This window comes from Pleurodeles waltl, chromosome 5, assembly GCF_031143425.1.
Source record: "Pleurodeles waltl isolate 20211129_DDA chromosome 5, aPleWal1.hap1.20221129, whole genome shotgun sequence".
Lineage (NCBI taxonomy): Eukaryota > Metazoa > Chordata > Amphibia > Caudata > Salamandridae > Pleurodeles > Pleurodeles waltl.
Genome location: NC_090444.1, coordinates 1,861,965,015 through 1,861,989,326, shown reverse-complemented (window position 1 = coordinate 1,861,989,326; position 24,312 = coordinate 1,861,965,015). Strand labels below are relative to the sequence as shown.

At 47.9% G+C, this 24,312-nt stretch overlaps 1 protein-coding gene across 1 annotated transcript in view; it reads right to left on the bottom strand.

Annotated features, from left to right (window-relative positions):
- CRIP3 (cysteine rich protein 3) overlaps positions 1-24,312 on the bottom strand; it is a 276,234-nt gene that overhangs the window by 150,401 nt on the left and 101,521 nt on the right. The window contains exon 4 of the mRNA XM_069236386.1: positions 7,337-7,477. Coding sequence (XP_069092487.1) covers positions 7,337-7,477 — 141 coding nt within the window. The remainder of the gene's footprint in view (positions 1-7,336; positions 7,478-24,312) is intronic.

Genomic DNA, 24,312 nt, shown 5'->3' with positions numbered 1-24,312 from the left:
CACTTAAGTAACTTATAAGTCACCTATATGTCTAACCTTTACCTGGTAAAGGTTGGGTGCTAAGTTACTTAGTGTGTGGGCACCCTGGCACTAGCCAAGGTGCCCCCACATTGTTCAGGGCCAATTCCCCGGACTTTGTGAGTGCGGGGACACCATTACACGCGTGCACTACATATAGGTCACTACCTATATGTAGCTTCACAATGGTAACTCCGAATATGGCCATGTAACATGTCTAAGATCATGGAATTGCCCCCTCTATGCCATCCTGGCATAGTTGGCACAATCCCATGATCCCAGTGGTCTGTAGCACAGACCCTGGTACTGCCAAACTGCCTTTCCCGGGGTTTCACTGCAGCTGCTGCCAACCCCTCAGACAGGCATCTGCCCTCCTGGGGTCCAGCCAGGCCTGGCCCAGGATGGCAGAACAAAGGACTTCCTCTGAGAGAGGGTGTTACACCCTCTCCCTTTGGAAAATGGTGTGAAGGCAGGGGAGGAGCAGCCTCCCCCAGCCTCTGGAAATGCTTTCTTGGGCACAGATGTGCCCAATTCTGCATAAGCCAGTCTACACCGGTTCAGGGGACCCCTTAGCCCTGCTCTGGCGCGAAACTGGACAAAGGAAAGGGGAGTGACCACTCCCCTGACCTGTACCTCCCCTGGGAGGTGCCCAGAGCTCCTCCAGTGTGCTCCAGACCTCTGCCATCTTGGAAACAGAGGTGCTGCTGGCACACTGGACTGCTCTGAGTGGCCAGTGCCACCAGGTGACGTCAGAGACTCCTTGTGATAGGCTCCTTCAGGTGTTGCTAGCCTATCCTCTCTCCTAAGTAGCCAAACCCTCTTTTCTGGCTATTTAGGGTCTCTGTCTCTTGGGATTCCTTAGATAACGAATGCAAGAGCTCATCCGAGTTCCTCTGCATCTCTCTCTTCACCTTCTGCCAAGGAATCGACTGCTGACCGCGCTGGAAGCCTGCAACAAAGTAGCAAAGACGACTACTGCAACTCTGTAACGCAGATCCTGCCGCCTTCTCGACTGTTTTCCTGGTGGTGCATGCTGTGGGGGTAGTCTGCCTCCTCTCTGCACTAGAAGCTCCAAACAAATCTCCCGTGGGTCGACGGAATCGTCCCCCTGCTGCATTACCGGTCCCTTGGGTCTCCTCTCAGCACGACGAGAGAGGTCCCTCGAATCCAGCAACTCTGTCCAAGTGACTCCCACAGTCCAGCGACTCTTCAGTCCAAGTTTGGTGGAGGTAAGTCCTTGCCTCACCTCGCTAGACTGCATTGCTGAGAACCACGACTTTTGCAGCTACTCCGGCCCCTGTGCACTTCCGGCGGAAATCTTTCGTGCACAGCCAAGCCTGGGTCCACGGCACTCTAACCTGCATTGCACGACTTTCTAAGTTGGTCTCCGGCGACGTGGGACTCCTTTGTGCGACTTCGGGTGAGCACCGTTTCACGCATCCTCGTAGTGCCTGTTTCTGGCACTTCTCCGGGTGCTACCTGCTGCTAAGAGGGCTCCTTGTCTTGCTCGACGTCCCCTCTACCTCCTGGTCCAATTTGCGACCTCCTGGGCCACAGCAGCATCCAAAAACGCTAACCGCACGATTTGCAGCTAGCAAGGCTTGTTGGCGTTCTTTGGGCGGGAAAACACTTCTGCACGGCTCTACAAGGCGAGAGGGATCCGTCCTCCAAAGGGGAAGTCTCTAGCCCTTTGCGTTCCTGCAGAAACCTGGCATTTCCTGGGCATCTGCCCATCTCCGACTTGCTTGTGACTTTTGGACTTGGTCCCCCTTGTTCCACAGGTACCCCAGATTGGAAATCCAGCGTTGTTGCATTGGTGGTTTGTGTCTTTCCTGCCTTATTCCCCTATCACGACTTCTTTGTCCTTTGGGGAACTTTAGTGCACTTTGCACTCACTTTCCAGGGTCTTGGGGTGGGCTATTTTTCTAACCCTCACTATTTTCTAATAGTCCCAGCGACCCTCTACAAGGTCACATAGGTTTGGGGTCCATTCGTGGTTCGCATTCCACTTCTGGAGTATATGGTTTGTGTTGCCCCTATCCCTATGTGTCTCCATTGCATCCTATTGTAACTATACATTGTTTGCACTGTTTTCTAAGACTATACTGCATATTTTTGCTATTGTGTATATATATCTTGTGTATATTTCCTATCCTCTCACTGAGGGTACACTCTGAGATACTTTGGCATATTGTCATAAAAATAAAGTACCTTTATTTTTAGTATAACTGTGTATTGTGTTATCTTATGATATTGTGTATATGACACTAAGTGGTACTGTAGTAGCTTCACACGTCTCCTAGTTCAGCCTAAGCTGCTCTGCTAAGCTACCATTATCTATCAGCCTAAGCTGCTAGACACCCTACACACTAATAAGGGATAACTGGGCCTGGTGCAAGGTGCAAGTACCCCTTGGTACTCACTACAAGCCAGTCCAGCCTCCTACAGCAAAGAGGTCTCTTTGTGGTTGTTCCCAATGCTGGAAGTATCAGAGGAGGACTTGCAGGTGAAGTTCCCACTCGTGGACTTGTTTGTGCCACCTGTTGAGTAGATCTGCAAAGTCCTTGTCCACTCCCAGCAGGTATACCCACTAACAGGCAAATGTTTTGGAGGGCACACATCCAAATGGTGTGGGCTAAATGAGAATGCCGAGGGGACCTGGTGCCTCCTTGCTTTTATGGATAATACATGCCTGCCTGTCATTTTGTTCACTGATGAGGACTACCCTGCCAAGGAGGTGAGGAATAAAGTCTTTCAGTGCTATGTGAACAGCTAGCATCTACAGGGGATTGATGTGGAGAGGTCTTTGGCTGGTTGTTCAGTAGCCCTGGACAGTCAGATTTTGGAAACGTGCAGCCATCCCGTGAGTGAGACATTCATTGTTATGAATCTCTGCTAACGGGTCAGGAAAAGTCAGTCCTATTAACAGGCTTTTGGTGTTCCACTGCGTCAGAGAGTGACAAGCTTAATGGACAATCAACACTAAATCTTCTAATTGACCTTCCGCTTGAGTCAACTGGTGCGCTAAACACTCCCACAACTGATGGATGTTGAATCTAGCATGACATACTATAGCAATACATGAGGCCATCATACCAAGGAGACGTGCAAGTGTCCTTACACTTACCTGTTGACTTGGCTGAAATTGAGGAATGAATGACTGGAAGGATTGCATCCTGGCAGTATTGCGGAGAGCTATTCCCAGAAGTAAGCTGAGAATTGCTCCTAGGTAAGGTTGGACCTGAAGGGGTTGGAGGTGGGAGTTTATTGCATGGGTTGTAAAAGCCTAATTGGTGAAGTAGGTTTATGGTAACCAAAGTGCACTGGAAGCACTTTTGACAAGTTGCGCTTTTGATGAGCCAGACATCTAGATTTGGAAAGAAGTGTATGTTTTGTCTGTGCAGGTGAGTACTAATGAGAAACATTTGGTGAAGACTCTGGGGGCTGTAGAGACCCGAAGGGGAGCACTTATAAGTAGAAATACTGAACCTTTATTACAAACCTGAGATAACAGCAATGCACTTGGTGACTTGCAATGTGAAAATAGGCGTCTTTGAGGTAGAGTGGGTGAGAGAAGGTAGCCTCTTTCTAGCATTGTTACCCCCACTTTTAGCCTGTTTGTGAGTATATGTCAGTGTGTTTTATCTGTCTCACTGTAACCCTGCTAGCCAGGACCCCAGTGCTCATAGTTTGTGGCCTGAAAGTGTATACCTGTATAGTGCCTAACTGTGTCACTGAGGCTCTACTAATCAGAACCTCCGTGCTTATGCTCTCTCGGCCTTTAAATTTGTCACTATAGGCTAGTGACCACTTTTACAAATTTCAATTGGCACACTGGAACACCCTTATAATTCCCTAGTATATGGTACCTAGGTTCCCAGGGTATTGGGGTTCCAAGAGATCCCTATGAGCTGCAGCATTTCTTTTGCCACCCATAGGGAGCTCAGACAAACCTTTACACAGGACTGCCACCTAAGTGAAATAACGCACACAGCCATTTTCACTGCACTTTAGTAACTTATAAGTCACCTATATGTCTAACCTTGACTTGCTGAAGGTTAGGTGTAAAGTTACTAAGTGTGAGGGCACCCTTGCACTAGCAAAGGTCCCCCCACATAGTACAGGGCAATTTCCCCTCACTATGTGAGTGCGGGGACACCATTACATGCGTGCACTACATATAGGTCAATACATATATGTAGCTTCACAATGGTAACTCCGAATATGGGCATGTCTAAGATAATGGAATAGTCCCCCCCCCCCCCCCCCCCCCAATGCCAAATCTGGTATTGGGGTGCCAATCCCATGCATCCCCGGGGCTCCACTATGGACCCCGGTACTGCCAAACCAGCTCTCTGGGGTTTTCTCTGCAGCTACCACTGCTGCCACCCCACAAGACAGGGTTCTGCCCTCCCGGGGTCTGGGCAGCCTAGTCCCGGGAAGGCAGAACAAAGGCTTTCCTGAGAGAGGGTGTTATACCCTCTCCCTTTGGAAATAGGTGTTAAAAGCTGGAGAGGGGTTGCCTCTCCCAGTCTCTGGAAATGCTTGGAAGGGCACACATGGTGCCCTCCTTGCATAAGCTAGTCTACACCAGTTTAGGGAACCCCCAGTCCGTGCTCTGGCACGAAACTGGACATAGGAAAGGGGAGTGACCACTCCCTGGTCCATCACCACCCCAGGGGTGGTGCCCAGAGCCCCTCCAGTGTCTGCCATCTTGAATCCAGAGGTGTCAGGGCACTCTGGAGGCCTGAGTGGCCAGTGCCAGCAGGTGACGTCCGAGACCCCTCCCAATAGGTGCTTACCTGACGAGGTGGCCAGTCCTCCTCTGAGGGCTATTTAGGGTCTCTCCTGTGGGTTTCTTTTCAGATAACGAATGCAAGAATTCACCAGAGTTCCTCTGCACCTCTCACTTCAACTTCTGCCAAGGATCGACCGCTGACTGCTCCAGGACGCCTGCAAAACTGCAACAAAGTAGCAAGAAGACTACCAGTGACATTTTAGCGCCTAATCCTGCTGGCTTTCTCAACTGTTTCCTGGTGGTGCATGATTTGGGGGCTGCCTGCCTTCTTCCTGCACTGGAAGCCACAAATAAATCTCCAGTGGGTTGACTGAATCTTCCCCCTGTTCCAGCAGGCACCAAACTTCAGCTTCACCGGTACTCAGGTACCCCTCATCCTGACTAGCATGGCCCCTGGAACAAAGGTGGTGGACCCAAAGTGACCCAGACTGTCCAGTGGTCCAAATTTGGGAAAGGTAAGTCAATGCCTCCCCTCCCCAGACAGTCATCATGTGCACCGCGTGAACTGCAGCTGCTAGGGCTTCTGTGCATATTTCCAAGGAATCCTTCTTACACAGCCAAGCCCAGGTCCCCAGCGCTCAGGCCTGCATTGCTCAACTCCCTGAGGTGACCTCTGGCTTCGGGGACCCTCTTTTGTAGTGCTGAGACCACCGGCGTGTTCACTCTTCTTGAACCCGTGTTCAAGGACTTCTGCGGGTGCTACCTTCTTTTACGTGGGTTCTCTACGTTGCCGAGGGTCCCCTCTGTCTTCTCTTCCCAAGTGGCGACATCCTGGTCCTTCCTGGGCCCGGGCAGCACCCTTTTTCTTCAACCGCGACTCTTGCAGCTAGCAAGGCCTGTTTGTGGTCTTTCTCCAAAGAAACAACTCTGCATCCTCCAGAACTCCATGGGGCATCTTCTGCACGAAGGAGAAGTTCGTAGCACCTTTCTTTGTTGCAGAATCTTCAGCTTCTTCCATCCGGAGGCAGCCATTTTGCACCTTCATCGGGGTTTAGTGGGCTCCTGCCCCCCCCCCCCCGGACACTTTTCTGACTCTTGGGCTTGTTCCCCTTTCTTTACAGGTCCTCAGGTCCAGGAATCCATCTTCAGTGCTTTGCTGTCTGTTGTGGTCTTTGCAAAATCCGCTACCACACGATTAGTGTGTTTCTGGGGAAATAGCAGTACTTTACTTCTACCTTCCAGGGTCTTGGGGTGGGGTATCTTGGACACCCTTAGTGTTTTCTTACACTCCTAGCGACCCTCTACACACTACACTAGCCTAGGGGTCCATTTGTGGTTCGCATTCCTCTTTTAATATATGGTTTGTGTTGCCCCTAGGCCTATTGCACCCTATTGTATTCTATAGCGTTTGCACTACTTTCTGACTTTTTTTACTTACCTGATTTTGGTTTGTGTGTATATTTTGTATATTTTACTTACCTCCTCAGGGAGTATATCCTCAGATATGTTTGGCACATTGCTACTAAAATAAAGTACCTTTATTTTTAGTGACACTGAGTATTGTCTTTCTTATGATATAGTAGCTATTTAAGTGGTAAAGTAGGAGCTTTGCATATCTCCAAGTTCAGCCTAAGCTGCTCTGCTATAGCTACCTCTATCACTGCTAGAACACTACTAATAAGGGATAACTGGACCTGGCACAAGGTGTAAGTATCATCAGGTACCCATTATAAGCCAGGCCAGCCTCCTACAGTGTGGCCATGAAGTTGCCTTGTAAAACATCTTGAAGAGTGACCATGGGCCTGAGGCCAAAGATTGGTTTTAGGGACCCGTAATTTTGGGGAATAAGGAATTAAAGTGCATAGATCCTGTGCCCTGCTGGTTGTGTGAAACAGGTTCCATAGCTCTTTTTTGAGGAGTGCTTGTACTTGTTCCCTGAGAACTGCTGATGCTGTGGGGAAAGTGTGTTTGGGAGGTGGAATGTTGGGAGATGTGTAAGTGAGCTGCAGACAATAACCATGTTGGATAACATCCAACAGCCACTGGTCAGAGGTGATGCTGAGATACTCCAGTCATCTCCCGCAATCACCTGGCCTGTAGTAAATTCTATGATCTTCTGCTTAAGTGCAGCTGTTGTCTTCCGCTGCTGTAGCTGGGGTACATTTCGATTTGGGGGTATGTTTTACAGTGAAATGTGGCAAAATGCTCAAGTAATTCCTAAAATTTGCTAAGGCCAGGACGGAAACTAGGGAGGACTAGGACAAAGCATCCTGCTGCTTTGCCCCCACAATCACACACTCCTGGGCCTACATTTTTTCATGTTATAGTCAGTGTGACCTATTCAAAAACATGAATTATCGATAAAAAGTTGAGAACTGTACTTCCCTGGTAACACCAGGACCCTAAGGTCAAAAATTCATCTAACTTTAATTTAGAACATCGCTTTTGTCTAACGAAGCTCTCCGCTGCCTATGGGCCACGTTTGCACTATAAGAATAATACATACATAAAGAACATCGCAACACATGTTTTCATCCACCGTTTTGATACATATTTTCTCACATTTCTTATGGTCCTCACCTTTAGGCACTTGCTTTAACAAAGTATTTTCAGTTCTAGAGAAAGAACATGGTGCGAAGACAGGACTCAAAGATGACGGGCTCTGCGGAGTTGTAGGCGGCGTGTCATAGATGTAAGAACCTACTCCACCAATATTCACTCCTACAGAGTGGGTGAGATTTAAAGACCCAGTTAATGTGATGCATATTTAGTATGAACCGGAATGTAAGTATACACTCTACAAAACATGTAGTTACACAGGGCCATGGAGACAGTTGCGATCTACGGATTAATTTATCGGGCACCTGATGCCAAAGAGGACAATTCAGTTGACGATATTACAAGAATGATAAACTAGCCTGAAAAAATAGCCTGCTCCTGGTAGGAGATGAGTGGAGTTTCAAAGGAAATGAGTGAGTGTGCGTCTGTCTTTTTGTTCCCTCTGTGGGGTTTGAACTCCACTAGCAGGTACACTGACTAGAGAGGCATGTATCACAGGTTGCACAGTATGAAGTACACACACGTGCTGAGTTTGCATCCGAGGTACTGTGAAGCTTCTGGCAACTGGCGAATGATGTGTAACTGTGGTGTAGAACATCCAAGACCTATTAGGTGGTGGTTCATATAATAAACTCCTTTACAAGAACCAGCCCTTGAGCTGGACACACTATGAGAGTTTTAAGTGTCTGAACGCCTCCTTTCCATCACTTTGCTGAGGCGTTTTCCATACAAATAAAGGGGTTTTCTCAACATAGAATACTTTATTGTAAACTAATGCCTTAAACACTGGTTCCTTTTGACACTGAATGCCTATCCCACTTCATACCGAGTACTTGCCAACAATATAGGATGTCTAACAGATTACTGAACTAACAGTTCTCCAGGTTTAGTACCTTTAATAGATTCACCCGCCTCAATCGTTCCCCATCAGGCTGAGAACTCTGGTACTTTTAAATTCGCAATAAACAGTGTTACAATGCTCATAGACCCAAGAATAGTGTCTGCTTAGTATCACATTCAGCTCATTTTAAACAACCCACGTTAGTCAAAGAGGTGAAAATAAAAAAGATACTTACCTTCAGTAACACTTTCATGGATACTACGTTTACCTGCCAAACTGTCACCATTTGAACATGCCAGTCTGGATATGGAAACTCTTCAATAGTTCTCCCATGCCAGTAGGGGGCGCCAACTCCATTTTAGCAATGCATGCAACACCTCGTGTCGTCCTTGGAGCTATAAAGCGCCCCTGTCTGTGTGATGGCATCAGGTACCCTCCATTCTTTTTAACATGCCATTGAGGCGATCGAGTGAAACGAACGCCTATACAGTAGATGCAGTTTCCTAGAATATGTTAAGGCCACATCAGAAGAACATGTGGTATAACCAGCCAGGCAACACAGAGGTGGTAGGGTCTGAGGAATCTGCAAGTAGATAGCGCACTCACCAGAAATAGTATTATCAGGGCAAATAAGTTTTTCTTCTCATGGGTACTTCAACCTGCACATTACTATTTTTTTTTAATAGATTATAGAACCTGCCCCCAAACCAAACCCCCCTCATCAGGGGGTGGGTGCATGGTATTGAACTGAGTGAGCAAAGTGATCCTTCCCTCCAGAGTCCAAACAATGTTTTGCAAAGGTGTGGAGGGATGCCCAGTTTGCCACTTTGCAAATGTCTGCTACTGGCAGGGGATGGGGAGGAGGGGGTGAATGAGATCTGCATACTAAACCTTCAGTGCTCAGTCTGGGACACTTAGATGTATGTGGGCCCAGTCATGATCAAGCTTCCTCAAAAAGGAATCTAGGATATGGGAGGAACGGTGTAATGAAGTGGAAAGTTCCACCTCAAGTGAAATGTGTCCCCCAGATGCTCCCTGCAGCGGCAACTGAATGGAACAGAATTTCAGGACACAACCATTCTCGTGCTCGTCAAAGAGGTCAATTACAGCGGTAAAATGTCGTGGACTACCTCCAGATGAAGTTGCCACTCGTGGGCAGTAAGAGGACAGCGACTGACTGTCCACTCACACGCTGAGCACTCCAGCCAGGTGATTTACTACTAAGCAGATTTGATCATCCTCAGCAGAGAAGATGTGACCCCAAACCCTCTTCTTGTTGGTCGATCTACCACATCGCAGTTGTGTTGTTAGTCAAGCTCTCGACCAACTGACTGTAAATGGGAGGGAGGCAGACCTTGAGCACCAAATGTCTCATCCATAATTCCAACATATTGATGTGCAAGATGAAAATGAGTTACTTACCTGTAACTGCAGTTCTCCAGTATTGGTATCTTTCATAGATTCACATGCTCGAATCATCCCAGTCATCGAGGTGGGAGCCTCACGGTAACCTCAAATACACAAAGCAGTAGGTTTAAAACCACTAGGCCTAGGTAGGCCCCATAGGCTATTTTATAGCCTATCCATTTTGTTTTGTGAAAAGACCAAAACTTAAGTGCCATCTAATCAGGCTTCAGCACCCTCCTCAACACTCCCAACAGAGGCTGCTTTCCCTCAGATTTTCTACTACAAGTGTGAAGTCAAATATCTGTATATAAGGGGAGCCTCTGAGGGGAAGAGGGCGGGTCGCATGTGACTATGAAAGATACCAATACTGGAGAACTGCAGTTACAGGTAAGTAACTAATTTTCTTCTCCAGTATTGGATCTTTCATAGATTCGCATGCTTGAATCAGAGTAGCGAGCAGTAATGTTAGAGAACCAGTGAATTAATCTGCATCTTGCTTCATAGCAATTCTCCGACTGATATCAATAATCTTAATAAATATAACAGTAACAGGAAAAATTGCATCTCTGCATATTATGCTATAAAAATGTGCCCCTGTTCTTATGAAGTTTAAAAGATTTTAGCACAATCTCAACAAGCATTGGTATTACGGCCAGTACCAAGCGAATTATGATACTAATAAGCACTGTAATATAAAAGTAAATGTCAATGAAATTGAAGAACCAAATCGCACATACCTTGATTGTGGGGGTGGGATGTTGTAAGAGGCTCACCTTAGCGGAATAAATGACTCAGCACTGCCTGCCCCACCGCTGCGTCCATGTTACTAGTTTTCTCAAGACAATAGTGCTTCGTGAACGTATGCTGGTTGGACCATGTGGCCGCTCTACAGATGTTATGCAGTGGTCCTCCCGCAAAAAGTGTGGCCGAAGTGGCTACCGCCCTTGTAGCATGGGCTCTCATCCTGCTGCGGAGCGGTTTACCAGCCTGAGTAGGACAGAAATGGATCCCCAGGCCAATCCAGCTGGCTATAGTCTGCTTGGATACGGAGTGGCCCTTTTTTGTCCCTCCAAAGGCCACGAATAACTGGTCTGATTTACGTATGCCTTGTGTTTTCTGCAGGTAAAATTTTAGACACCTTTTAATATCCAGGGAAAGTAATGTCTTTTCCGCTACTGTCTGCGGATTTGGAAAAAAGGTTAAGAGGACTGGTTCATTCAAGTGGAAAGTTGAAGGAACTCTGGGATCTACTTAGGATTTGTCCTCAGGTTACACCAGATCTAGTGAATTGGAGGAAAGGCTCTTTAATAGTGAAGGCCTGAATGTCGCTTACTCTTTTAGCTGAAGTAAGAGCCGGTAGTAACGCAGTCTTCCATGAGATGAACTTGATCTGCTCTGTGAATTGGCTCAAAAGAAGCTTTCATGAGTTGCATTAAGACAACATTCAAGGACCATAAAGGCGGAGGTCTCCGAACTGGTAGAAAAGCTCGGAACAGGCCCCTCAGGAATTGCTTTACAATCCTGGTGGAATATAACAAGACCATATCTTGTGATCTACGGTATCTCAAGATCGCTGCCAGATGTACTCGAATAGTGGAGTATGAAAGTCCTGACTTTGCCAAATGCAACAGATATGGCAGTATTTGTTCCGGAAGAGAAGAGATCGGATGTATACCTTCCGCTGCACACCATACACAAAAACTTTTCCATTTCAATTTGTAAATCTTATTGATAGTGTCAGCTCTAGCTTAGGCTAAGATTTCTCTACACTCCGAGGAGATGATTAGATTTACATACTCATTGAATTCAGGAGCCAAGACGATAAGTGAAGAGATGACGGATCCGGATGTCCGACTTGTCCCTGGTGCATCAAGAGGGTTGGATTCGGAGTTGCACATGTGGCTGTTTTGAGAGCATTAGGAGTTCCGTGTACCACACCTGTCTGGGCCATCTGGGAGCTATTAACAGAAGGCGACAACCCTCTGTCTTCATCTTCTTGAAGACTCTAGGTATCAGCGGGATCGGAGGAAAAGCATAGGCATAGATCCCGGGCCATCTCATCGAAAACGCATTTCCCCATGATCCTTTCTGGGGAAGCCAACTTGCATAATAATGGCATTTCTTGTTCTCGAACGTGGCAAATAGATCGAGATTTGGTCTGCTCCATAACAGGAAGAGTTGATCGAGAATTTCCTGGTCTAGCTCCCACTCGTGGTATGGTATACTAGTCCTGCTCAGGGTGTCTGCCAGAAAGTTTGTCTGTCCTGGCACATGCTCTGCTTTCAGAGAAATGTTGTGCGTGACGGCCCATTTCCAGTGTCCTGAGCCAGTTGCACGAGTTGTAGAGATCTTGTGCCCCCCTGCTTGTTTAGATAAAACATGCTGGTAGTATTGTCCGTTCTGATTAAGACGCTTGAGTTTTGAAGTTTTGGCAAAAAGGCTTTGAGAGCTAGACCTTTTGCTCTGAGCTCCAGTTGATTTATGTGGAGTCAAACCTCTTGCATTCCAAGATCCGCTGATCTGTAAATCCTGGCAGTGTGCACCCCATCCCTCGAGAGAAGCGTCCGTTGTTACTATGTAACTGGGCACCTGATGAAGGAACGTGAGCCCGTTGGACAAATTGGTCAGCGTTGCCCACCAAGCCATGGTGGTCTGCATTATTGGTGTTATGAGAACTTTGTCCTCGAAAGAGCCCTGCACCTGAGTCCACTGTGCATCCAATTGTTCTTGCAGAGGTCGCATATGGAGCCTGCAATCTGGGACCAGCGGAATGCATGACGACATCATCCCTAGCAATGACTTGTAGGTGCGGACTGAAAAACTTTTTTGTAGAGAGTTTGGTGCTAAGCAGCTTAGCTTTTGCTTCCTTTCATGAGATGGCTACGCCTTGCTGCGGACCGTGTCTGGTATTGCTCCTAAGAAATTCAATGTCTGTGTGGGATGAAGATGAGATTTTTGATAATTGACGACAAGCCCTAGGCTGCTGAACAATGGGAGGCAAACCAAAATGTGACGTACCACTTGAGGCTTTGAAGGTGCCTTTATGAGCCAGTCGCCGAGGTAGGGAAATACCTGCATACCTGACTGGCAGAGGTGTGCTGCCACAGGAGCCAACATTTTCGGGAAAATTCTGGGGGCCGATTTCAAGCCGAAGGGAAGAACTCGAAATTGATCGTGCATACCAGCTACTTTGAACCTGAGGAATATGCGGTGGTTGCGGTGTATTGGAATACAAGTAATGAAAGTAAGCATCCTGGAGGTCTAGGGATGCCATATGATCTTCGGTATTTAAAAGGCGCAAGACATCCTGTAGTGTCACCATCCTGAACGATTGTTTCTTTAGGAACTTGTTTAGTGCTCTTAAGTCCAGAATGGGGCGCCAGTCTCTGGAGGGTTTCTTTACCAGAAAGAAGCGGGAATAGAATCCCCTGTTCCTGTGAGAAAAAGGGACCAGTTCTATCGCTCCTTTGAGCAGCATCACTTGTACTCCCTTGAGGAGTTGGTTCACTCTTGGGGGTGGAGGGCCTGACTGAGGGTCGTCCGGTGGTGTCTGAATTCCAGAATATGGCCACTGGCCACTACATCGAGCACCCACCTTTCTGATGTTATAGCTGCCCATTGAAGGAAGTAATAAGTGATGCGACCTCCAATCTTCCAGATTGGTGTGGGGTAGTACGCTGGTATGGCTGGTAGGTCATTGTTTCCTGCCCGTATCCCTTCCTCGGGCAGCCACTCTTCCTCTCGCTGGATGATTATAAGCCACAACCGGTGGAAACCAGTAATGCTGCTGCTGTTGGTGGTGGTACTGCTGCCGGGGTCCTGTGGAGGAAGACTGATACTGGGGTCTGTACTGATGGTAGCCCCCTCGAAAGGAGTAACGTCCTCTACCCCTTGCTCCCCGAAAGGGCTGCTTCCTATACTGCAGGGTACCTAGTGATTCAGCCGTATCTGTATCTGTTTTGATGGCCTGTAACATGTTGTCGACATGCTTTCCAAACAGACTTTCACCATCAAACATGTTCAGAACCCGGCTCTGGACCTCCGGGCGGAAGGAGGTAGACTTTAGCCATCCTTGCCTACGCAGGACCGCCACCTCTGCTAGTTGCCTGAAACCTGTCAAATGTCTATTGCGCTATCTATAATCTCTGCTGCAATCCGTTCACCTTCCTGCAATACCTTCTTCGCTTCCACCGGCAAGAGATCCAAGAAAGCAGACATGTCTGCCCACATCTGGCGATCATATCTCCCTAGGATGGCTAGGGAATTAGCTGCCTTCACAGTGATCGCCGCTACCGAGGAGAATTTATTTCCAGTATTATCCAATCTCCTCCCATCTTTGTCTGGAGGAGATGCTATATGTGTGGAAGGGTTCCTAGAACGACGCTGTGCCGCCTGCAATATCACCAAATCCGGTTTTGGTTGCGACACTAAACAGGCCGGAGAATAATCAGGGGCCTTCTATTTGTTCTCTAGCCTTGGCATTTGTGAAGACACTGTCGCCGGATTCTTCATCGCCTTCAACCCCTCCTGCCATAGGAAATCTACTATCGGTATAGCCCTTACCGACCTCTTTGATGGCTCCTTGAAGTCATAAAGCAAACACTTTCGTGAGAAACAATGGACAGACCAAATCGCTTTGCCGCTCTCTCAATCAAATTATGAAAACCTATGTCCTCAAGAGGTGAATCCACCGGACCTGCTGGAGGTGGAGATGGTGGTAGTCATCCCATCTCTTCCCTCTCGTCGTCCGACGAGGGATTATCTTCTTGTGTTTGGTTACTCAATGGTATGCCAGTGTGCGGCGTCCCCAGGAGACTGGTCCTCAGGGTTTGACGAGGTGTCTGGTGACTGTCAGGCCTGGGTGGCGTAATAGGTGTTGATGGTGGAAATCTCCTGTAGTAGTTGATAAGCATACACAAAGTCTGCAACCAATGTGTTGGCATGGGGAGGGATAATTGTTGTTCCCTCAGTGGGTATGAAGTTGAAGCATAGTTGGGCTGGTACTGCCCTTCATCCTCCTCATCAAAGTCCTGGCATTTTACATGCAGCTGAGAAGGACTACTAAGCTGCACCAAACATTACCTCATCTTGGGAATACGTCATCTTCGTCAACCAAGAGATGTTGCGGGGGATATGGCAATACCTTGCTCTGGGAGGTATGTATCGGAAGAATGTCAGATGATTTCTCCCCCATGGTGATGAGTGAAAGAGCTAAGAATCTTGTTGAGTCCTCTTGAGAATAGGTCATCATTGTTGACAATTGCTCCGGTGAAATCCATAGGAGGGTCGCCGGTTTATCCACTGCCATTGTTGTCAACGGTATGCTCGTCAACGGTGTCCTCGCCAGCGGTTCCATCGCAGACGGTGCTGTCGTCGCCGGTGTGCTTGACAACGGTGCCTTCTTAAACCTCATCGACAGGTGCTTCGGCGACAGTAGTGCCGTAGTAGATTGGTGGACCCCCGATGCCTCGGCTGTCGACTGTCTTAGTCGACGAAGCTTTCTTAAATATTTTTGCCGAAATGATAGTCGTAGACGATAATGGTGACGACGTCATGATCATCGGTGAGACCGCCGTTGTAAATGTCGACGACACTGTCGTTGATGTCACCGTAGTCGACGGGTGTTTGTCTGAGGAGAGCCTTACCGGATCTTTCTGCTTTTACAGACAGGGATGCACTTTTATCGGTAATCTTCCTCTGCAGAGGCGAAGTAGGCTCTAAACAAACCTTTTTTGGCAACCTTCTGTGGGTCTCTGAGAAATATTCTTCTCACGTCTCTTTTGTGTCTCAGTAGAGACATGCTTCACCTTTTTGGCCATCTTTCTCTGTGGCTCATCAGGCAATCTTCCCTTCTCACCTGTTCTTTTTAAGGAGTGAGAAGGCTCAGATGACGTTTCGCTTTCATCTGAGGAAGGATGTTCCACGGCTTTCTGTTTCTGTAGCCACAAGAGAAGCCTACCCTCACGGTCCTTGAGGGTTTTTTTTTTGACTGAAGGTGCGACAGATCTTGCAGTCTCACCTTGTGGTCTGGATGGAGGCAGTAGATGCACTTTTTGTGGGGGGTCATCAACATGTAGTCTCTTCTTCCTACAACTGCCACAGTCTCTGAACAGACCCTTTGTCTTTTCAGACATGATATAGCTGGAAAGCTGGGTTCACTGAGAGAAAAAATTCCTGTCAGAAAAGGTAAACTGAGCAGAGCTCAGGGAGACTCCCTTCACACGACGTGCAGTAGAAAATCTGAGGGAAAGCAGCCTCTGTTGGGAGTGTTCAGGAGGGTGCTGAAGCCTGATTGGATGGCACTAAAGTATGGATCTTTTCACAAAACAAAATGGATAGGCTATAAAATAGCCTATGGGGCCTACCTAGGCCTAGTGGTTTTAAACCTACTGCTTTGAGTATTTGAGGTTACCGTGAGGCTCCCACCTCGACGACGGGGATGATTCAAGCATGTGAATCTATGAAAGATCCAATACTGGAGAACTGTTTTTATAGAAACTAAAGGCCTCCGATCACCAGTTCAAGATGGGCTACAGACTCTAGGATGGAGGCACCTGTGAACACTGTTACTGCTAAACAGAGGGTGAAACTGCTTCTCCTGAGTAAGGTTTCTATCCACACTGCACCAGCAAATGTCAGCTGCGGTGTACTGGAACTTTTGATGAAGCGTTGAAGATGATTGGTGGGTTTGAACCAGAGACAATCACTGGAGGACCCTCATATGGCAGCGTGCGTGGGTGACAAGAGACTGCAGGTGATTAGCAGACGGAGCAGGTATAGGACCATCAGGACTAAAAATTATCACTGCACTCAAACATTAGAATTATAGCCAGAATATCTTGAACCCTCCGAGAAGGAGAGAAGGCTCAACATGATGTGATGTCCAGTACTGCCTCTATGAACAGGATACTGAAAGGGCACCTGGTGCTATTTTGGCTTGATTGAAACATTCAGGTGAGATAAGAACCTGGTTGTCTGCAAGTGGTGAAACAATCTCCAAAGAGCTGGCTTTGTTGAGCCAGTCATCCAGGTAAGGAATCACTGGGACTCTCTCCCGTCCGAGATGGGCAGCAATCACCTTGTGAAGACTGGATGAACAGAAGTACGGTCAAATAGAAGTACCACAAACTGGTGGTTTTATTAACTAACCAAGAAGCAAAGACACTTCCAGTGCGACTGCAGGATAGTGATGTGAAAATAGGCACCCTGCAGGTCGACAGACACCATACAGTCTTCTGCTTACAGAGTAAGTAGAACCTGAGTTAGGGAGAGCATTATGAACTTTTCCTTCTTGATGAACCATTTAAAAACCTGGAGGCTGTAGATCAGCAGAGACCACCTGCTTTGTTTGGACCAGGAATTACGAGGAGTAGCACCACTGACACCACTCCTGCTCTGGAACCAACTTCACTGCACACTTGAGGATCAAGGATTTAATGTCTTGTGTGAGGACCTGCAGGTGTTCTGACAAGGGTATATCTGGCGAGGTTCGTCAGAGTATGCATCAGCATGGTTTGTAGGTCTTATGAAAACTCAGAATTTTGTAACCTGGCATGCAGACATAGGGATAGGATTGTGCCCAAATCTCTTACCATTGCATCACAATTACGAGCATTTACATATCTACTAAGAAGACAGATGGCATCAATTTACTTTAGAGTCCTGCTCTATGTCGAAAAATTATTTTTGGCAAACTGCTTCTTTTTCTTTGATTTCCAGTCAAATGATGTAGAGGGAAAGAATGCCGTTATCAGCTTTGAGAAAAGAGGAACAAGAAGCCCGCATGGCTAGACTGTGGGGAAATGGATGAGCTGAAAAGCAGGCACAGAAAGTACACCCTCAGCGGCACAGGGGCGGCCGGGTGCAGAGTGCAAACAGGCGTCTGGTTTCTAATAGGAATCAATGGGGAGACCCGGGGGTCTCTTCAACGATGCAGGCAGGCACAAGGGGGGGGGGGGGGTCTCCTCGGGGTAGCCACCACCTGGGCTAGGTAGAGGGTTGCCCCTGCACTGGAGTTTGGTTCCTTCAGGTCCTGGGGGCTGCGGGTGCAGTGCGGTTTCCAGGCGTCAGGTTCCTTGAAGCAGGCAGTCAGGGGGAAGCCTCTGGATTTCCTCTTCAGGCGTCGCTGTGTGGGCTCAGGGGGGTCAACTCTGGCTACTCACGGGCTCGTAGTCGCCGGGGAGTCCTCCCTGTAGTGTTAGTTTTCCGCAGGTCGAGCCGGGGGCGTTGGGTGCAGAGTGGAAAGTCTCACGCTTCCGGCAGGAAACGTGTGGTCTTTAAAAGTTGCTTCTTTGTTGCAAAGTGTTGCAGTTTCTTGAACAGGGCTGCTGTTCTCGGGAGCTTCTTGGTCCTTTAGATGCAGGTAGTCCTCTGAGGCTTCAGAGGTCACTGGACCCTGTTGGATGCGTCGCTGTTGCAGTTTTCTTCGAAGTAGGGAGACAGGCCGGTGGGGCTGGGGCCAAATCAGTTGTCTCAGTCTTCACTGCAGGGCTTCAGGTCAGCAGTCCTTTAGGTTGCAGGAATCTATATTCCTCGGTTCTGGGAGCCCATAAATACTCAATTTAGGGGTGTGTTTAGGTCTGGGAGGGCAGTAACCAATGGCTACTGGCCCGGAGGGTGGCTACACCCTTTTTGTGCCTCCTCCCTCGATCCCTAATCCTATTGAGGGAATCCTCCATCTGCAAGATGGAGGATTTCTAAAAGTCAAAGGTCACCTCCGCTCAGGACACCTTCGGGGCTGTCCTGACTGGGGAGTGACTCCTTGTTTTCCTCATTATCTCCTCCAGCCTTGCCGCCAGAAGTGGGAAGTGGCCGGAGGGGCGGGCATCTCCACTAGCTGGGATGCCCTGTGGCGCTGTAACAAAGGGGGCGAGCCTTTGAGGCTCACCGCCAGGTGTTACAGTTCCTGCAGGGGGAGGTGAGAAGCACCTCCACCCAGTACAGGCTTTGTTCCTGGCCACAGAGTGACAAAGGTACTCTCCCCATACGGCCAGCAACATGTCTGGTGTGTGGCAGGCTGGCAGAAACTAGTCAGCCCACACTGGAAGTCTGTTATGTTTTCAGGGGGCATCTCTAAGATACCCTCTGGGTGTATTTCACAATAAACTGTACACTGGCATCAGTGTGCATATATTGTGCTGAGAAGTTTGATACCAAACTTCCCAGTTTTCAGTGTAGCCATTATGGTTCTGTGGAGTTCGTGTTTGACAGACTCCCAGACCATATACTCTTATGGCTAACCTGCACTTACAATGTCTAAGGTTTGGCTTAGACACTGTAGGGGCATAGTGCTCATGCACCTATGCCCTCACCTGTGGTATAGTGCACCCTGCCTTAGGGCTGTAAGGCCTGCTAGAGGGGTGACTTATCTATGCCATAGGCAGTGTGAGGTTGGCATGGCAATCTGAGGGGAGTGCCATGTCGACTTAGTCATTTTCTCCCCACCAGCACACAAGCTGGCAAGCAGTGTGTCTGTGCTGAGTGAGGGGTCCCCAGGGCGGCATAAGACATGCTGCAGCCCTTAGAGACCTTCCCTGGCATCAGGGCCCTTGGTACAAGGGGTACCAGTTACAAGGGACTTACCTGGGTGCCAGGGTTGTGCCAATTGTGGAGACAAAGGTACAGTTTTAGTGAAAGAACACTGGTGCTGGGGTCTGGTTAGCAGGCCTCAGCACACTTTCAAATAATAACTTGGTATCAGCAAAGGCAAAATCTCAGGGGGTAACCATGCCAGGAGGCATTTCCTTACAAATATACATACTTACATGAAGACCATATATACTATATATAATCACCTGTTCATACATAAGCAAAAATATGTAACCAAAAGTGTCTCACCTTACTGAAACAAATTGCATAGCACAGCTTGTCCAACAGCTTCATCACTGTGCTGCGCCAATTCAAGGCAATAATGCAGCGTGAATGTATGTACATTCTTCCATGTTGCAGCACAACATATCTTCTCTAGAGGCACTCCAGCAAACAAAGCAGTTGAGGTGCAGACTGCTCTAGTTAAGCACAACTTGATTTTAGTGGCTTGTCAGCTTTAGAACAAAATAACTCGATTACGGTTAAGACTCATCGAGCTGTGGTTGCTTTAGTGACTGGTGCATACTTAACAGTGTCCATATGTAATCAACCGTTGGCCAGTTCGCCTGACCTGCTTGCTGCGATCTAAATAGAATCGCAGACATCTTTTGACATCTAAAGTATGTAGGTTTCTGTGCACTGGTGACTGAGTATTTGGGAAAAAAGTTATTAAAGGTTCATTAAGATGAAAATCTGAAGGGACCTTAGGAATAAATTTCAGATTGGTTCTGAGAATTACTACATCTGTAAAGCGCAAGGAAGGTTCTTCAGTTGTAAAAACCTGTATTTGGCTCACGCTTCTGGCTGATGTTAATGCCAGTAGCAGTGCGATATTCATGACAGGAACTTGAGTTCTGTGAATTGGTTCGAATGGACCCTTCATGAGTTGTGATAGTACTACATACAGCTGTTACTCAGGGGGAAGGAAACCTCACTGGAGGGAAAACCCTGAACAAAACTGTTTAATAAGCCTCTTTGACCACAAAGAGAGAAAATTTAACTAGCGTCTATATATTGAGATTGCAGCAAGATGTACTTTATTCAACACATGAACTAATCCTCACTGTGCTAGTGACAGGAGAGGAGTAGTATTTGCTCATGTGATCCCTGCATTGGATGTACGTTCGATTTCTGGGACCACAGGCACAAACATTTCCATTTCAGCCTACAGGTTTCTATAGTGGCGCCCACACTTGCCCTTCAGAGAATGTCCCTGCCGTCCTGGGGAAATATACAGATTTGGGAATTCATGGAATTCAGGAGTAATGCGCATAATTGGAGAGAAGTCAGGTCTGGATGAAGGACCTGGCCTTTGCTCATCTTCAAGAGTGTCCGGGATGGCTTCAGGGGAATGTGGTTGGATTCTGATAGCAGGAAACAATGCTGTCTGGGTCAACTAGGGGCTATCAGAATGATGCAACACTGCTCTTCTATGTTGCTGAGAACCCTAAAGGTATTGGGGAGGGGAAGCGTATACGTAGATCCCTGACCATCTCATTGAAAACTCATTCCCCCACAACCATGGATGTGGGCTTTCATTGAACTGGCATTTGCGGTTCTCGCTTGTTGCAAAGAGATCTAGTGCTGGGCTTGCCCCAGAGAGAGAATATCCTTTTTTGCCCAGACTGATCCAGACCCCATTTGTGGCAGCCGTTCAGAGTTCTGCTTTTTGTGTTTGCTAAGAGACTGTTTGTTCTGGGAACATGTTCTACCCAAAGTGTTATAATGTGCGCCATCATCCAGCTCCACAGCTCCTGAGCTTCCATGGAAAGAGCTAGCGATCTTGTGCCCCCTGCTTTGTTCACATTGTGCACGCTGGTGGTATTGCCTGTGAGAACCAATACTGAGGACTCTGCTATTCTTGGCAGGAAAGCATGGAGACTTTGATAGATGCCTTTGAGCTTAAGGCGATTGATGTGCATGCTCTTTTGGAATGGAGACCACTTTCCTTGGATCTGTAGGTCTTGCAGAGGCCCATCCCAGTCCTCTAAGGAGGAATCTGTGGTTATTATGAAATCAGGTATTTGAGGTAGAAACGCGAGGCCCTCTGACAGAAGGTTGGTTTGTGACTACCAGGTTAACACTTCCTTCATGCCCGATGTGATCTTCATCAGATCGTTGAATGATCATTTACTCTAAATCCTTTGTCTAGCTCCTCCTGAAGCGGCCTCATTTTAAGAATTTAGAAAAGGAGCAGATTGATCCGCTGAGGACCTCATACCTAGGTGTGATTTGAACAGATGCACTGAATGGACCCTTTTCTCAATAGTTTGTGAGCTAGTTCCTTGAGTCTTCGATGCCTGTACTGTGATAGAAAGGCCTCGTCTTGAATGGTAGCCAAAGCTGCTTCCAGGAATATTAATATCCTGGATGGAAGAGTCAATTCTTCGCGGCCGACAGCGAGGCCTAGTCTGTGGAACTATGTAAAGCAAGCTTCTGTGGCCTTCAACACTTGACGGGCTGCAGGTGCTTTTGCTAACCAGTCGAAGTACACGAATACCAGATAACAGTCATTCTTCGGAGAAGCTTATAGGAGGTTGGCCCTCTATGTAGTGTGCAAAGCTAGGCACACTGTGCAGGGGGTCCAGGCAAGCACACGTTGGTTTACAGGGGTAAAACAGATCACCTAATGCTCTAATTTTTAGGGTAGCGTGGTCAAGCAGTTAGGACAAAACATTTGTTGTACTCTCAGTATCAATCATGCAACTCACACATTTGAAGGAATAACTCAAGACCAATTTATAAACATACTTTGGATTTTTATGTAATGTTTAAGACCAGTATTATCAAAATTGGTTACGTACTTTGAGCTTTGAATTTGTGAAATGTAATAAAATAGTATGTTGTGCATAATTATGCACCATAGGAATCAATGGAAGATCACCTTTAAAAATACATCTGCAATTGTACAGTACAGTTGGTTTAGCAAGTTCTGTTTTTACTGACTGGTCGAGGTCCTCGGTGAGCACACTGTGCCAGCTGGAGAAGCTCAGGCAGCTCTCGGCGGGAGAAGGCCTCTGGGGCTCGTGCAGGGCCACTGCGGGGTACCACTTGGAAAAGGACTGCACAGGTAAGTTTAAAGATAGTTCCTAGGGGTCTCTTTAAAGTGATGAAAAACCAAGGGATGGGGACCCTCAGGGCACAGCAGGGTCTTCGGTGCAGGGTGGGCGGGTACACAGCGAATCAGTCAGGAGCTGTGCGCAAGGATGCCCTCTGGAGCAGGCAGTAAGTCGGTTCAAGGGTCATTTGCAGGTGCAGGACAACCAGGCGGGAGGTCTGGGGTGTTCCTGAAGTCCCTAGACTGGGGCTTCCTCCGGGTCTTTTTTCAGCCCCAGGAGGGCTGGTTCTCTTGGTGTGTGACGTTTGCTAAGCAATACCCAGGGTACTGGTATGGTTTGACCACTGGAGGGCGCAATGCCACCAAACTTGGCACACTAGAAGGGTTTGTCCTCGTGGTCGTCACTGTCGTTTGGTCCAGCTGGAACTTCCAGTGCAGGAGTTAGCAGCTTGTCAGTGGAGTGATCCCCTCACTGACTTGCTGGTTACTTGCTGTTGTAGAGTGGTGCCTCCACTCTGGAGGGAGTTCTTGGGCGATTTCTAAAGCCTGGAGGTCCTCTGGGGTTCTTTAGAGCTTTTCCAGTTGTCCAGCAGCTCCTCAGCAGCAATGGTCGGGTCCTGGGTGCAGTAGGCAGGGTTTGGCACCTTTTCTTTGTTGCAGCAGGTCCAGTTCTCATGCCTTGGATCTTCTTGATGATGGTCTTCTTTTGTCCGTCAAACATCAATTCCTGGTCTGGGGGTGTGTAGGAAAGTACCATCTTTCTTGGCATGTTACCCCCCTTTTTACCTGTATGTCAATATGTTTGTGCCGGTCTCACTGGAATCCTGCTGGTCAGGACCCCAGTGCTCATAGTTTGTGGCCTAATGTGTGTGTTGTCAGTAGTGCTTAACTGTGTCACTGAGGCTCTGCTAACCAGCACCTCAGTGCTTATGCTCTCTCTGCTTTTAAATTTGTCACTATAGGCTAGTGACTTCATTTACCAATTTCAATTGGCACACTGAACCCCTCTCCCCCCTTATAATTCCCTAGTATATGGTACCAAGGGCATCAGGGTTCCAGGAGATCCTTATGGGCTGCAGCAATTCTTTTGTCACCCATAGGAAGCTCAGACAAATACTTTCACAGGACTGCCGCTGCAGGTTGCGTGAAATAGTGTGTGCACTATTTCACAGCCATTTTCACTGCACTTAATTAACTTCTAAGTCACCTATTTGTCCAACCTTCATTTACTGAAGGCTACGTGCAAAGTTATTAAGTGTGAGGACACCCTTGCACTAGCAAAGGTACCCCCACGCTGTCCAGGGCCAAACCCCCAGACTTTGTGAGTGCAGGGACGCCATTACACGAGTGCACTACATATAGGTCAATACCTATATGTAGCTTCACAATGGTAACTCCAAATATGGTCATGTAAGGTGTCTAAAATCATGGAATTGTCCCCCCCCATTCCATATATGGTATTAGGGGACCAATTCCATGCATCCTGGGGGCTCCACCATGGATCCCCAATACTGCTAAACCAGCTCTCTGAGGCTTGTACTGCAGCTACAGCTGCTGCCACCTCACAGACAGGGTTCTGCCCTCCTGGGGTCTGAGCAGCTCAGTTGCAGGAGGCAGAACAAAGCATTTCCTTTGGGTGGAGGGTGTTACATCCTCTCCCTTTGGAAATAGGTGTTACAGGCTTGGGAGGGGTAGCCTCCCAGAGCCTCTGGAAATGATTTGAAGGGCACAGATGGTACCCTCCTTGCATACGCCAGTCTACACCGGTTTAGGGAACCCCAGTCTCTGCTCTGGCACAAAACTGGACAAAGGAAAGGGGAGTGACTACTCCCCTGTCCATAACCACCCCAGGGGTGGTGCCCAGAGCTCCTTCAGTGTGTCCCAGACTTCCGCTATCTTGCTTGCCAAGGTGTGAGGACACTCTGGAGGCCTCTGAGTGGCCAGTGCCAGCAGGTGACAGAGGCCCTACCTGATAGGTTCATACCTGATAAGGTAGCCAATCCCCCTCTCAGGGCTATATAGGGTATCTCCTGTGAGTTTCTCTTCAGATTCTGCTTGCAAGTTTCCATCAGAAATCCTCTGCAACTACTACTTCATCCTCTG